Source organism: Hyla sarda, chromosome 5 (assembly GCF_029499605.1).
Source record: "Hyla sarda isolate aHylSar1 chromosome 5, aHylSar1.hap1, whole genome shotgun sequence".
NCBI classification, from domain to species: domain Eukaryota; kingdom Metazoa; phylum Chordata; class Amphibia; order Anura; family Hylidae; genus Hyla; species Hyla sarda.
In genome coordinates, this window is record NC_079193.1 from 264,382,956 (window position 1) to 264,398,739 (window position 15,784).

Below are 15,784 nucleotides of genomic sequence, written 5' to 3' on the forward strand. Positions count from 1 at the left end.
TAATGTATTTAAACCCTTTTATTAATTGAATGCAAAATCAGAGTACAGCGTAATTTTTTTTAAACTATATGTCTGCACATTATTTTATTCCTACTACTACTCCCAGCATGGAACAGAGTGTGCTCTATGTTGGGAGCAGTAGTACCTGCAGTAAGGGACAATTTGCCCCAGGTCTCACTCTTGAGACCAGTTGCAATCAGCACTTAAATTCCTGAGATGCAGGTGGCACTGCACCGCCCCGCATCCCTGCTCTTTACTCCAGCTGGTCAGTAATGTGAATAGAACGTCACATCCCTGATTCATATTTGCCGCTCAGAGTGGTGATTGGCAAGACAGTGCCAGCCTATAACCGCTCTGAATGGCAAATATGAATTAGTGATGTGAAGTTCTATTTACATTACAGGCCGGCCAGAGTACAGAGCAGAGATGTGGAGAAGTGCAGCGTGCCACCCGCATCTCAGGAATATAATTGCCGATTGCAATGGGTCTCAAGAGTGAGACTCGGGGCGATCTGTCCTTAGTGCAGGTACTACTGCTCCCAACATTGAAAACACTGTTTCATGCTGAGTGTAGTAGTAATAACACAATAATGGGCGTACATAGAATTTAGTCCCTTATGGACCAAGGGCGTACGGGTACGCCCGACGTCCTGGAGCTTAAGGACCAAGGGCGTACCTGTGCGCCCATGGGAATTCTGGTCCCTGCTGCTCGCCGGGCGGGGACTGGACTGGGATGCCTGCTGAAATCATTCAGAAGGCACCCTGTGCAAACCCCTGGGGGGTCCTGAAACCTCCAAATGTCGGCGATTGCTGCAAATCGCCGATCAATTCAGATGGGCGATTTGCTGGGATTCCGGGTCAATCGGGTCCCCAGTGACCCTAAAAAATTAATGGTGATAGGTGCCGTCCGACAAGGCACCTATCACACTTTAGCAGCAGGGCTGAGGTGGCAATGGTGCCACTTCACCATCAGGACTCCTGCTGTGGGGGTGTCCCTAACGGCACTCGCTCCGCCCCTACTCCAGAGGGCGAGAGCCGGTGCCGGGAGTATGTACCTGGAATGGGGGCCCCCCAGAGTGGAAACAGCGGCGGTGGTGGCAATCAGGATCCAGCAGAGCAGCATCAGCAGGAGGTAAGGCTGGCCTCCTGCTGTTGCTTAGCAACAATTCCCAGCATGGACAAAAGGGCATGCTGGGACTTGTAGTTATGCAACAGCTGGAGGCACACTACTGCAACCCCCAGCATGCCCTTTGGTAGTATATGCATGCTCGGGGTTGTAGTTATGCAACAGCTGGAGTCACATTTTTTCAATGAAAAAGTGTGCCTCCAGAAAATGCAAAACTACAACCCCCAGCATGCACAAACTATCAGAGGGCATGTTGGGAGTTGCAGTAGTATGCCTCCAGCTGTTGCAAAATTACAACCCCCAGTATGAATGGGCAGCCAAAGGGCATGCTGAGAGTGTTAGTAGTATGCAACAGCTTAAGGCACACTGGTTGCAAAAGACGTAGAGTTTGTTACTTGACTGTGTTTCACAACCAGTGTGCCTCCAGCTGTTGAATAACTACAACCCCCAGCATGCACGGACAGCCAAAGGGCATGCTGGGAGTTGTAGTTTTGCAACATTCACACAGGCAGGGGTTTCAGTGAGTCTCTTGCTGCAAGTTTGAGATGCAGCAAATTTTCCGCTGCAGCTCAAACTCCCAGCGGGAAACTCTCTGTAAACCCCCGCCCATGTGAATGTACCCTAAAAACACTTCACTTACACAAAATAAAAACACACTACATATCTTCCCCCCCCCCCCCAATAAAAATGAAAAATGTCTGGTACGGCACTGTTTCCTAAACGGAGCCTCCAGCTGTTTTAAAACAACAACTCCCATTATTTCCAGACAGCCATTGACTGTCCAGGCATGCTGGGAGTTTTGCAACAGCTGGAGGCACCCTGTTTGGGAAACACGTTTTTGGAATCGGAAGCAAGAGTAATTCTTGCATCCGGGTCCGTCCCTATGCAAATCCCTAATATAGGCCTCAAATACGCATGGTACACTCTCACTTCGGAGCCCTGTCGTATTTCAAGACAACAGTTTAGGGTCACATATGGGGTATTTCCGTACTCTGGAGAAATTGCCTAACACATTTTGGTGGCCTTTTTCTCCTTTCTTTCTCCTTTCACCCCTAATGAAAAGGTTGGGGTCTACTCCAGCATGTTATTGTAAATACATTTTTATTTTTTACACTAACATGCTGGTGTTGCCCCATACTTTTCATTTTCACAAGAGATAAAAGGAAAAAAAGAGACACCCAAAATTTGTAATGCAATTTCTCCTGAGTACGGAAATACCCCATATGTGGACGTAAAATGCTCTGCGAGCACACAAGGCTCAGGAGTGAGAACGCCATGTACATTTGAGGTGATTTGCACAGGGGTGGCTGATAGTTACAGCGGTTCTGACAAGCGCAAAAACCCATATGTGACCCCATTTTGGAAACTACACCCCTCACTGAACGTAACAAGGGGGTATAGTGAGCCTTAACACCCAACAGGTGTTTGAAGAGTATTCGTTAAAGTTGGACGTGAAAATGAAATTTTTTTTTGGCGTAATCCCAAGGGTTAATAGGAAAAAAGCCCCCCAAAATTTGTACCACCATTTCTTCTTAGTATATAAATACGCCATGTGTGGACGTAAAGTGCTCTGCGGGCGCATTACAATGCTCAGAAGAGAAGGAGAGCCATTGGACTTTTCAAGAGAGAATGTGTCTGAAAGTTAAAGGGGTACTCCAGTGGAAAACTTTATTTATTTTTTAATCTGGTGCCAGAAAGTTAAACAGATTTGTAAATCACTTCTATTAAAAAATCTTAATCCTTCCAGTACTTTTTAGGGGCTGTATACTAAAGAGAAAACCTTAAAATAAATGCATTTCCTCTGATGTCATGACCACAGTGCTCTCTGCTGACCTCTGTTGTCCATTTTAGGAACTGTCCAGAGCAGCATATGTTTGCTATGGGGATTTTCTCCTTCTCTGGACAGTTCCTAAAATGGACAGCAGAGGTCAGCAGAGAGCACTGTGGTCATGACATCAGAGGAAATGCATTTCTTTTTTGGATTTCTCTTTAATATCCAGCCCCTAAAAAGTACTGGAAGGATTAAGATTTGTTTTTAATAGAAGTGATTTACAAATCTCTAACTTTCTGGCACAAGTTGATTTAAAAAAAAAAAAAAATTCCACGGGAGTACCCCTTTAAGGCCATGTGCGTTTACAAAGCCCCCATGGTGTCAGAAAAGTGGACTCACACCCCCCCCCCCCCAACCCCCCTATGTGACCCTATTTCGGAAACTACAAAAAAAAAAAAAATCTAATTTTTCATTTTCACGTCCAATTTTTGCAGAAATTTGTCAAACACCTGTGGGGTGTAAAGGCTCACGGTACCCCTTGTCATGTTCCTTGAGGGGTGTCGTTTCCCAAATAGTGTGCCATGTGTTTTTTTTTTTTTTTTTTTTTTTTTTTAAACTGTTCTGGCACCACAGGGGCTTCCTAAATGCGACATGCCCCCCGAAAACATTTTCAGCAAAATAAGCTTTCAAAACGCCAAAATGTGGCTCCTTCTCATCTAAGCATTGTAGTGCACCCGCAGAGCACTTTACGCCCACACATGGGGTATTTCCATACTCAAAAAAAAATGGGGTTACAAATTTAGGGGGCATTTTCTTTTATCTCTTGTAAAAAAGGTAAATTTGGGGGGGGGGGGGGGAACGTAATTTTAGTGAGCAGAAAAAAAATGTCATTTACACATCCGACTAACGAAAAGTTGTCAAACACCTGTGGGGTGTTAAGGCTCACTGTACCCCTTTGCTACATGCTATGAGGGGTGTAGTTCCAAAATAGTAGCCATGTGTTTTTTTTTTTTTTTTTGCTGTCATAGCACCATAGGGGCTTCCTAAATGCAACATGCCCCCCCAATGCTTAAAGTGACAGTGGTCATATGTGCAAAAAATGCTCTGGTCCTTAACATGTTAAGGACCAAGGGCGTACAGGTACGCCTTTGCTCCCTGGTACTTAAGGACCAAGGGTGTACCTGTACACCTGTGGGAATTTCGGTCCTCGCCGGGCGGGGACCGGGGTGACTGCTGATATCGATCAGCAGGCACCCCGCGCAAATGCCCAGAGGGGTCATCAGACTCCCCCCCATGTAGGCAATCGCAGAAAACCGCAAGTGAATTCACACTTGTGATTTTCGGCTATTCCGGTGATGTGGGTCCCGCATGTGACCCGCTGACCCGGAGATATATGGCGATCGGGGGTGTAGGATACACCCCCTATCACCCACTGCATCTATGGGGAGGTGGCGATTTAGTCACCCCCCCAGGATCGCTGCTATTGGCCAGATCGTCCGGTCAATAGCAGCCAGCAGGGGAGGGGTTAACGGCATCCTCCTGCAGCTCCCGTGGCTGGTTGGGTTCAGTCAGCGGTCAGAGCTGCTGGAGGAAGCCAGGGACCCCCCTTCTGCAAGATCGGAGCCCCCTCAGGACCGAAGATCCCCCTTAGAGCAGGGATAGATTAACCCCAGGGACAGGTAGGTGTTAAAAATTAATAAAATAAAAAAAAATAAAAAATGGTTTTCCCCCCTAATAGGTCCCCAAAGGTCCTCTGCAGTTTTTCAGTGTGACCCGAGCCCAATTAGGGGTTTAGGGCGCTGCATTTGGCCCCCCCATTTTTTTTTGTCCGCAGCGCTTTTTTTCCCCATATAACGGTGTGTGATTTCTAATCACACAAAGTTATAAAATAGTTACACCAAGCACACAACACTACATGCTCTCTCTCCACCTGAGCGGGGTGCACATTTGAGGCAAAAGGTTAGGGACGGCCACACACATCACTCCCAGAATAATGATTCAGAGCATAGGGTTTGGGGTGGGCATATTTTTTAGTTTTGGCTATGCTCTGGGTCATCATTCTGGGAACATAATCTGTTTTATAATTTTATGTCCCACTGTACCCCATTTTAGTTTTTTGTGTACCCCAGTTATTTACCCCATGTAATGCCCCTAATGCCCCCTGTTCTGGCTCCACAGGAGAAAGCCAAAGCTCAAGGACCCTGACTGATCTCCGGCACCTCTAAGACAGGTGTGCAAGCTGTTTACGCCCAGACATGAGGTATGTCCTTACCCCAAAGAAATGTATTTACATATTTACATTGACATTTTCTCCTTTTACCACTTGTGAAAATGAAAAATTTGGGGTAACCCCAGTATTTTTGTGTAAAAAAATCTATTTTCAAATCCCACTTCATGAATATTTATCAAACACCTGTAGGGTGTTAAGACTCACTGTACCCTTTGTTATGTTCCTTGAGGGGTGTAGTTTCCCAAAAAGTATGTCATGTGTTTTTTTTTTTTTTTTGCTGCTGTCCTGGCACCATAGTGGCTTCCTAAATGCGACATGCGCCCCCCCCCCCCCCAAAATTGGCAAATGTGACTCCTCTTCTGAGCATTGTAGTGCGCCCAAAGTGCACTTGATGTCCACACATGGGGTACTTCCATACTCAGAAGAGATGGGGTTACAAATTTTGGGGGGCATTTTCTATCATCAAACCTTGTAAAAATGTAAAATTTTGGGAATAAAAAGCATTTTAGTAAAAAAAATGCATTTACATATCCAAAGTCGTCAAACACCTGTAGGTTGTTAAGGCTCAGCTGACCCCTTGTTACATTCCTTGAGGGGTGTAGTTTACACATCCAACTTTAACGAAAAGTCGTCAAACACCTGTGGGGTGTTAAGGCTCATTGTACCCCTTGTTACGTTCCTTGAGGGGTGTAGTTTCCAAAATAGTATGCCATGTGTTTTTTTTTTTGCTGTCCTGGCACCATAGGGGCTTCCTAAATGGGACATGCCCCCCCAAAAACCATTTCAGCTAAATTTGCTTTCCAAAATCCAAATCTGACGCCTTCTCCTCTGAGCATTGTAGTGCTCCCGCAGTGCACTTGACGCCCACACATGGGGTATTTCCATACTCAGAAGAGATGGGGTTACAAATTTTGGGGGGCATTTTTTCCTATTACCCCTTGTAAAAATTTAAAATTTTGTGGAAAACCAGCATTTTAGTGAAAAAAAAAAAAAAAAATTAATTTACACATCCAACTTTAACGAAAAGTCGTGAAACATCTGTGGGATGTTAAGGCTCAGCAGACCCCTTGTTACGTTCCTTGAGGGGTGTAGTTTCCAAAATAGTATGCCATGTGTTTTTTTTTTTGCTGTCCACGCACCATAGGGCCTTCCTAAATTGGACATGCCCCCCAAAAACCATTTCAGAAAAACTAACTCCAAAATACCATTGTCGCTCCTTCCCTTCTGAGCACTCTACTGCGCCCATCGAACACTTGACATACACGAGGTTTTTCCTTACTCAAGAGAAATTGGGTTACAAATTTTAGGAAGATTTCTCTCCTTTTACCACTTGTAAAAAACTGGGTCTACAAGAACATGAGAGTGTAAAAAATGAAGATTCCTGCTATTCCTGTGAAACACCTAAAGGGTTAACACACTTACTGAATGTCATTTTGGATACTTTGAGGCGTGCAATTTTTATAATGGGGTAATTTGTGGGGTATTTCTAATATGAAGGCCCTTCAAATCCACTTCAAAACTGAACCGGTCCCTGAAAAATTCCGCTTTTGAAAATTTTGTGAAAAATTGGAAAATTGCTGCTATATTTTGAAGCCCTCTGATGTCTTGCAAAAGTAAAAACATGTCAACTTTATGATGCAAATATAAAGTAGACATATTGTATAAGTGAATCAAGATATAATTTGGAATATTCATTTTCCTTACAAGCTTCAAAGTTAGAAAAATGCAAAATTTTCAATTTTTCTGCAAATTTTGGAATTTTTCACTATGAAATGATGCAAGTATCAACAAAAATTTACATTGCGGTCAGCGTAACGCCGGACGCAGCGATGTCCCACCTCGGCCGTGATAGGGTGAGCGCAATGTCATGTAAGGAGCCTGGGCACCGCCTTCTCCCTGCTGCCCGGGTCTCTTACATGACACTCCCCTATTATTTTACATAATACAGAACTTCAACTCTAGCTGCCCGAAGAGTAATAAATTTAAATGCTGATCTTCGACATATCATGTCAAACTGTTCATGTCTACACATGTATAGGTAATGTTTATTATTAGCTTTATTTTATTCCCCATCTTACATGTGACCCAAACGTCTGCATATTAGGGCTAGTGGACCAACACCTGATGAACACAGGAAAGCTGCAGTGTGGAAAAGGTTTTAATTGGCTCGAAAAATCATTGCCTCTCACTAGAGACAACCTGCACCTCCTACCAAGTGGGAATTTATAAATAAGGTAAATTTCGATTGCAAAAGGGCTATTAAAAGTGTAATTCTTTTTCTAAATACAAAAAATTGTGGAACCCATAGTTGGATGCCTCCAGCCTCATTAGTGCCAATCTGGTATGTCAAAGCCCTTTCCTTGATTCTCCCATTTTGGGTGGGTGGTGAGCAGCCCTCTGTACTTTGTTTTTGACCTTGCCAAAATCTCTGAGTTAAAGGGGTACTGTGAAGGAAAACATTTTTTTTTAATCAACTCATGCCAAAAAGTAAAACCTATTTGTAAATTACTTCTTTTTAAAAATCTTAATCCTTAATCCAGTATTTATCAGCTGCTGTATGCTCCAGATGCAGTTTGTTTCTTTTTGAATTTCTTTTCTGTCTGGCCACAGTGCTCTCTGCTGAAACCTCTGTTTGTTTCATCAACTGCCCAGAGCAGCATAGGTTTGCTATAGGGATTTGCTCCTGCTCTGGACAGTTCCTGACATGGACTGATGTGTCAGCAGAGAGCACTGTGGTCAGACATTAAAGGAGTACTCTAGTCCAGAGTATTCCTGCTCCGTTCTGCCCGGGCTGCAAAATAAATGAAAATGAACCATCACTCACCTCCCTGGGCTCCCGCGGAGCGCCACTACAGCTGTTCGGGCCTCCGGTCCATCCTCTTCATACTTCCGGGTGTAACGAAGCGTCACATGGCGCTCAGCCTATCGCCGGCCACCGCGGTGTTCTGCCTCGGCCGGCGATAGGCTGAGCGCCATGTGACGCTTCGTTACACCAGGAAGTATAAAGGAGATGGACCGGAGGACCGATCAGCTGTAGTGGCGCTCCACGGGAACCCAGGGAGGTGAGTGATGGTTCATTTTCATTTATTTTGCAGCCCGGGCAGGACGGAGCAGGAATACTCTGGACTAGAGTACTCCTTTAACCTCTTGGGGACGGAGCTCATTATGACCCTAAGGACGGGAGCATTTTTTGCAAATCTGACCACTGTCACTTTAAGCATTAATAACTCTGGGATGCTTTTACTTATAAATTTGATTCAGAGATTGTTTTTCGTGACATATTCTACTTTATGGTAGTGGTAAATTTTTGTCGATACTTGCATCATTTCTTGGTGAAAAATTCAAAAATTTTATGAAAATTTTGAAAATGTTGCATTTTTCTAACTTTGAAGCTCTCTGCTTGTAAGGAAAATAAACATTCCAAATAAATTATATATTGATTCACAAATCCAATATGTCTACTTTATATTTGCATCATAAAGTTGACGTTTTTACTTTTGGAAGACATCAGAGGGCTTCAAAGTTCAGCAGCAATTTTCCAATTTTTCACAAAATTTTCAAAATCTGAATTTTTCAGGGACCAGTTCAGGTTTGAAGTGGATTTGAAGGGCCTTCCTATTAGAAATACCCCACAAATGACCCAATTAGAAAAACTGCACCCATCAAACTATCCAAAATGACATTCAGTAAGAGTGTTAACCCTTTAGGTGTTTCAAAGGAATAGCAGCAAAGTGAAGGAGAAAATTCAAAATCTTCATTTTTTACACTCGCATGTTCTTGTAGACACAGTTTTTGAATTTTTACAAATGGTAATAGGAGAAAAAGCCCCCAAAAATGTGTAACCCAATTTCTCTTGAGAAATACCTCATATGTGTATGTCAAGTGTTCGGCGGGCGCAGTAGAGAGCTCAGAAGGGAAGGAGCAACAATGGGATTTTGGAGAGTGAATTTAGCTGAAATGGTTTTTGGGGGGCATGTCACATTTAGGAAGCCCCTATGGTGCCAGAACAGCAGAAAACCCCACATGGCATACCATTTTCGAAATTTTCAGCCCTCAAGGCACGTAACAAGGGGTTCAGTGAGCCTTAACACTACGCAGGTGTTTGACGACTTTTCGTAAAAATCGGATGTGTAAATGAAAAAAATAAAATTTTTCACTAAAGTGCAGTTTCTTTCCCAAATTTACCAATTTTACCAAGGGTTATGGGAGAGAATGCCCGCCAAAATTTGTAACCGCATCTTTTCTGAGTATGGAAATACCCCATGTTAGGACGTAAAATGCTCTGCGGGCGAAATACAATGCTCAGAAGAGGAGGAGCGCCATTGAGCTTTTGGAAAGAGAATTCATTTGGAATGGTAGTCAGAGGCCATTTGCGTTTACAAAGCCCCCCGTGGTGCCATAAGTGTACCCCCCCCCCACATGTGACCCCATTTTGGAAACTACTAAATTTTTTTTTTATTTAAATACTTTTTATTGAAAATTTTCAATGAACAATACAGTATGGTCAGTCAGTTACATAAGCCTCAAAAGAGGCGATATTCAAAAAATTTTAACACGTAGACCGCCATTGGCGCTCGTGACTTATACTTGAATCCAAAACAGTGTCAAACAACAAAGAACAATAAAACAAGTGCCAAATAGTGACTAGCATGTTAACAACGCCCGTAAGGCAGGATTGACCAACTAGATTTGTGTCTTCTTCAGGATTAAGTAAGTAACATGTATCGTGATGCCTCATCCAGCAAATAACCTGTATTTACAAGTGTTTGCTAGGTTCCTAGCTAAAGGGTGAATGTGTGGTAAGGAAGAATGAGGTGACAGTCTGTATGTGATTTACTTCCGTTTATATGTCTATGCAGTGTTCCGAAGCTGCCCAACATTCCCAACGCCTCTGAAATGGTATACATCGACCCGCTCCTCTGGCTATGATCTTTTCATATGAGTATGTAGTGTTGATTTTGGCTATTAATTGTGCAATGTTAGGTACGTTTGTGGATTTCCAGTTGCTAACTAGAGTTATTTTGGCTAGAATGCAGATAATACAATAGAGGTCTCTCAAGGGACGTGGGAGTGTTTGTAAGCGTAAAAAGAGAAGTACAGATTCTTGCGTCCACGGGGGGGCGATTCCCAATATCTCTTTCAATAATTCTTTGCAAGAGGACCAAAAGGGGGCAATAATGTGACACTCCCATAAAATATGTGAGAGGGAGCCTCTCAACCCACATCCCCTCCAACATAGGTGTGAAACCCCAGGGTACATCAGAGACAATCTGTCTGGTGTATAGTACCACCTTAAAGTGGTTTTAATTGCCGACTCTAAGTGTGTGGAGCACTGAAAGGCGGCAAATGCTGATTTAAGAGCGTGTTGCCATTCCTCCGTGGAGAAAGTCTCCCGCATGTCTCTTTCCCACCGTTTCATCGGGTATGATTTAGTAAATTGGTGTGAGTGCATTAGACCATGGTACCAAAGTTTCAGTCCCTTGCATGAAGGAGACATCAACTGTTTGATCGCTCCGTAATTCCTAGGAGTCGTAGTTATTTGTAAGCTAGTAATAAAGTGGCGTATCTGCAAGTATTTGTAAAAATCAGTGTTGGGTAAATGAAAGGCGGTAGATAGCTGGTGGAATGTTTGAAGAGTATGATCTGTGTGCATATCTCTCAGTGAGGTGATGCCCTGAGAAATCCAACGTCTCACATCGAGTCCAGGGATGGAAATCTGCAGGAGAGACAGTGGAATGTCCTCCATCAAGGCATGACCTGAGGAACTCGTGATTGTAATATAACTAACCCAAGCTTCATAGGAGGCCTGAATCAATGGGTTAACAATATTTGGGGTAGGAATCTGCCAAAATGGGACGAACAGGAGGTCTTTAACCTGTAAGGATGTCACAGAAGAATTTTCAATTTCTACCCAGGGGGGTACATCAGAGCTGCTCCACCAACGCCTTAGCATGGAAACCAGGGTGGCAATGTAGTAATAATGCAGGTTAGGTGAGCCTAGGCCTCCGTTGGGTTTAGTTCTCGTGAGTATAGATGCGGAGAGCCTAGGGTGACCTCCAGCCCATATAAAAGACGTTAAAAGAGAATTAGCTTTAGAAAAAAAGGTGGAAGGAAGGGAGATGGGAAGGGTACGGAATAAATATAGGAACTTGGGCAGTAAGAACATCTTGAAGGACGCTATCCTCCCCACCCACGATATGTCAAAATTAGACATCCTGTCTACCTCTTTGGTCAACTCTACCAGTAGTGGTTCATAGTTAGCAGCATACAATGATTTGTGTGGGAAGGTGAGTTTAATACCTAGGTATTGCAAATGGTCAGGTCTCCAGTCAAACGGGTAATTTTGTTTCAGATGTTTTAAAGTACCTGGGGGCAAGTTAATCGGGAGGGCCTGAGTGGAAACTACTAAATTTAATAAGGGGTGCAGTGAGTATTTACACCCCACTGGCGTTTGACAGATCTTTGGAACAGTGGACTGTGCAAATGAAAAATTTAATTTTTCATTTTCACGGACCACTGTTCCAAAAATCTGTCAGACACATGTGGGGCGTAAATGCTCACTGTACCCCTTAATATACTACATGAGGGGTGTTGTTTCCAAAATTGGGTCACATGTGGGGGGGGGGGTCCCTTGTTCTGGCGCTATGGGGGCTTTGTAAACTCATGTGGCCTTCAATTCCGGACACATTTTCTCTTCAAAATCCCAATGGCGCTCCTTCTCTTCTGAGCATTGTAGTGCGCCCGCCAAGCACTTTACATCCACATATGGGGTATGTTCTTACTCAGAGGAAATGGGGTTACAAATTTCGGGGGGCTTTTTTCCTATTTTCCCTTGTGAAATTGAAAAATCTAGGGTAACACCAGCATTTTAGTGAAAAATTTTTTTTTTTTTTTTTTTTTCATTTTCCCATCCAAATTTAATGAAAATTCGTCAAACACCTGTGGGGTGTTCAGGCTCACTATACCCCTTGTTAAGTTCCGTGAGGGGGGTAGTTTACAAAATGGGGTCACATGTGGGTATTTATGCTTTTGCGTTTATGTCAGAACCACTGTAAAATCTGCCACCCCTGTGGAAATCACCAATTTAGGCCTCAAATGTACAAAGTGCGCTCTTACTCCTGAGCCTTGTTGTGCGTCCGCAGAGCATTTTACGACCACATATGGGGTATTTCCGAAATTGGGTTACAAATTTTGGGGGGCTTTTTTTTCCTTTTACTGCTTATGAAAATAAAAAGTATGGGGCAACACCAGCATGTTAGTGTAAACATTTTTTTTTACACTAACAGGCTGGTGTAGCCCCCAAATTTTCCTTTGCATAAGGGGAAAATGGAGAAAAAGACCCCCAAAATTTGTAGTGCAATTTCTCCTGATTACAGAAATCCCCCATATGTTGCCCTAAACTGTTTCCTTGAAATACGACAGGGCTCCAAAATGAGAGAGCACCATGCGCATTTGAGGACTAAATTAGGAATTGCATAGGGGTGGACATAGGGGTATTCTACGCCAGTGATTCCCAAACAGGGTGCCTCCAGCTGTTGCTTAACTCCTAGCATGCCTGGACAGTCAGTGGCTGTCCAGAAATGCTGGGAGTTGTTTTGCAACAGCTGGAGGCTCCGTTTTGGAAACACTGCCGTACAATACGTTTTTCATTTTTATTGGTGGGGGGGGACAGTGTAAGTGGGTGTATATGTAGTGTTTTACCCTTTATTATGTGTTAGTGTAGTGTAGTGTTTTTAGGGTACATTCGCACTGGCGTGTTACGGTGAGTTTCCCGCTAGAAGTTTGAGCTGCGGCGAAAAATTTGCCGCAGACCAAACTTGAAGCAGGAAACTTACTGTAAACCTGCTCGTGTGAATGTACCCTGTACATTGCATGCTAGGAGTTGTATTTTTGCAACAGCTGGAGGCACACTGGTTGGAAAACCTTCAGTTAGGTTCTGTTACCTAACAGTATTTTCCAACCATTGTGCCTCCAGCTGTTGCAAAACTACAACTCCCAGCATGTACTAATCGCCGAAGGGCATGCTGGGAGATGTAGTTATGCAAAAGCTGGAGGTTACGCAACTACAACTCCCAGCATGGAGAGACAGCTTTTTGCTGTTTAGGCATGCTGGGATTTGCAGTTTTGCAACATCTGGAGGGCTACAGTTTATAGACCACTGCCCTCCAGATGTTGCAAAACTACAAATCCCAGCATGCCCAGACAGCAAAGAGCTGTTTGAGCATGCTAGGAGTTGTAGTTTTGCAAGATCTGGAGGGAGAGAGTTTAGAGACCACTACATAGTGGTCTCAAACTGTAGCCCTCCAGCTGTTGCAAAACTACATATTCCAGCATGCCCAAACAGCAAACAGCTGTCTGGGCATGCTGGGAGTTGTAGTTTTGCAACATCTGGAGGGCTACAGTCTCAGACTGTAGCCCTCCAGATGTTGCTAGGCAACTTACCGGCTTCCGTAGGATCCAAGGAGCCGTCTTCTTCTGCCGCACGCCACCCGCACCGGTCTCAGTCGACTCACGCCAATCACCGTCGCCTGCAGCCTCTGGAGGGGTAAGTGGACCTTCGGCGTTCGGTCCCCTTCGTTTCCCCGTTCTGCCCCGCCTATTGTGGGTGGGCAGGACGGGGAAAACTAAAGTAAACCCCTCCGCCCCCGATCTGCTATTGGTGGTCGCGTCTAGACCACCAATAGCAGGGATAGGAGGGGTGGCACCCGTGCCACCTCACTCTTATCGCTTCAGGGGGAATCGTAGTTGTCTTAGACAACCACGATCCCCCTTCTATTCCAGTTCACCATAGACCCGTAATGACCTGGAATCGGCGCATATCGCAAGTGTGAATTCACTTGCGATTTGCGCCGATCGCCGACATGGGGGGGGGGGGGGGGACGGTTCTAATGACCCCCCTGGGCATTTGCACGGGGTGCCTGCTGATAGATATCAGCAGTCACCCCGGTCCGGTCCCCGGTATGGATACGCCCTTTGTCCTTAAGTACCAGGACGCAAGGGCGTATCCCTACACACTTCGTCCCCAACAGGTTAAAGAAATTCTAAAATCTTCTTGTGGAACATATAGAAGCTGATAAGTACTGGAAGGATGAAGATGTTTTGATAGACGTAATTTACAAATCTGTATAACTTTCTGGCACCAGTTGATTTAAAAATCGTTTTCCACCGGAGTACCCCTTTAAATGCCCGTTGCTGCCTGTGCTCTTGTCTGTTTGTAAACTAGATATGAAAAAAAGGAGAGAGTAGCTTCCTCTGAGAGTAGTATGTTCATAGAAATTGGTTAGTGAGTGTAGATGTGCGCACCGCTATGGGTGTCTGCTCACCTTGCGGGGTTGTGTGCCAGACACAACCACCATGGAGCACTTTTCAGTGATTTTATGGAGCTGCCTCCCGGGAATAAGAAGGGGGACTCCCTTGCTGATCTAGGACATCAGGTAGACGGAAGAAAAAGCCGGGATCTGATGGCGCGTGCCGCAATGATGCTCGGAGATCCAGTTAAGATAAAGGTTCTTTTTTTATTGCCAAATATTAGACGCGTTTCGAGGTTCCTACCTCTTTCTCAATAAAACATAGCCTATGTTTTATTGAGAAAGAGGTAGGAACTTCGAAACGCGTCTAATATTTGGCAATAAAAAAAGAACCTTTATCTTAACTGGATCTCCGAGCATCATTGCGGCACGCGCCATAAGATCCCGGCTTTTTCTTCCGTCTACCCCTTGTCTGTTTGAGGAGGTGGGGAATGTTATTGAGGTTGTTTTTTTCACTTTTTTTCTTCTGTGAATGTCAAAACGTTTGCATGTATATACAAAATTAATCTCATCTGCTGATTTTTTTTTTCTGAAATCTTGCAAGGAAAACACTGCCAACTTTTTAACTGTAATATCTAGATTCACATGAAAAACCATATTAATTAGCAGAAATATAAATAAAAATACATACCTTAAGCTTTTCTGCAAGTTCTGGGGTTATGAGGATTTCTCTATCCCCCTCATCAAAAATTTGAAAAATTAGACTTTGTACGGTATCGCCTGCCATCCATGTGATCTCCTCCTGATGTTTAATATGAATAGCCTTTTCTCCCTCCACTCTAAGTATCTGAAGTCTAGCAATATTGGTGCTTGGCTGAAGTTTAATAGATTTTTCCACAGGTTTTACATCCTTGCAACTCTATAACCAAACATACAGAGTATTTAACAAATTTAATGTAGTGGTTTATGGTTTCAAATTTCTAAAGAGGAAAAAAACTGTAAAATGACTGTCAAGTCAATGCCCTATCTCAACAAATTTAGGGATTTGAGCTATTTAAGCTTCAACCCCTTGGCACAAACCATGATAAGCTTTGACACTGGAGCTATGTACTTAGAGGGTACTCTGACAAATGTTTTATTTATCCAGTATGCCCGGACTGCCGGCATTAAAATAGTAAACATTAACTTTGCTCCTGCTGATTCTCCCCCCCCCCCCCCCCCCCCAAGTGCTGCAGATATTGCTCTCCCATCCTCCTGCCCCAATATTCTTCCTAGTTTTGAAGTCTAACAGGTCACACTGCGCTCAGCTAATCTTTCACCACAATGATGTACTACCTCTGCCGGTGATAGGCTGGGCAGCAGTGTAATTTAACTAGCCCGGGCAACAGAAAGAAGGCCGGGCGTGGGCTC

General features: G+C 44.0%; 1 protein-coding gene across 2 annotated transcripts in view; it reads right to left on the reverse strand.

Moving 5' to 3' along the window:
* Positions 1 to 15,784, reverse strand: part of SMCHD1 (structural maintenance of chromosomes flexible hinge domain containing 1) — a 449,735-nt gene that overhangs the window by 208,314 nt on the left and 225,637 nt on the right. For both annotated transcript variants that reach the window (XM_056521656.1, XM_056521657.1), the window contains exon 25: positions 15,066 to 15,293. In XM_056521656.1, coding sequence (XP_056377631.1) covers positions 15,066 to 15,293 — 228 coding nt within the window. The remainder of the gene's footprint in view (positions 1 to 15,065; positions 15,294 to 15,784) is intronic.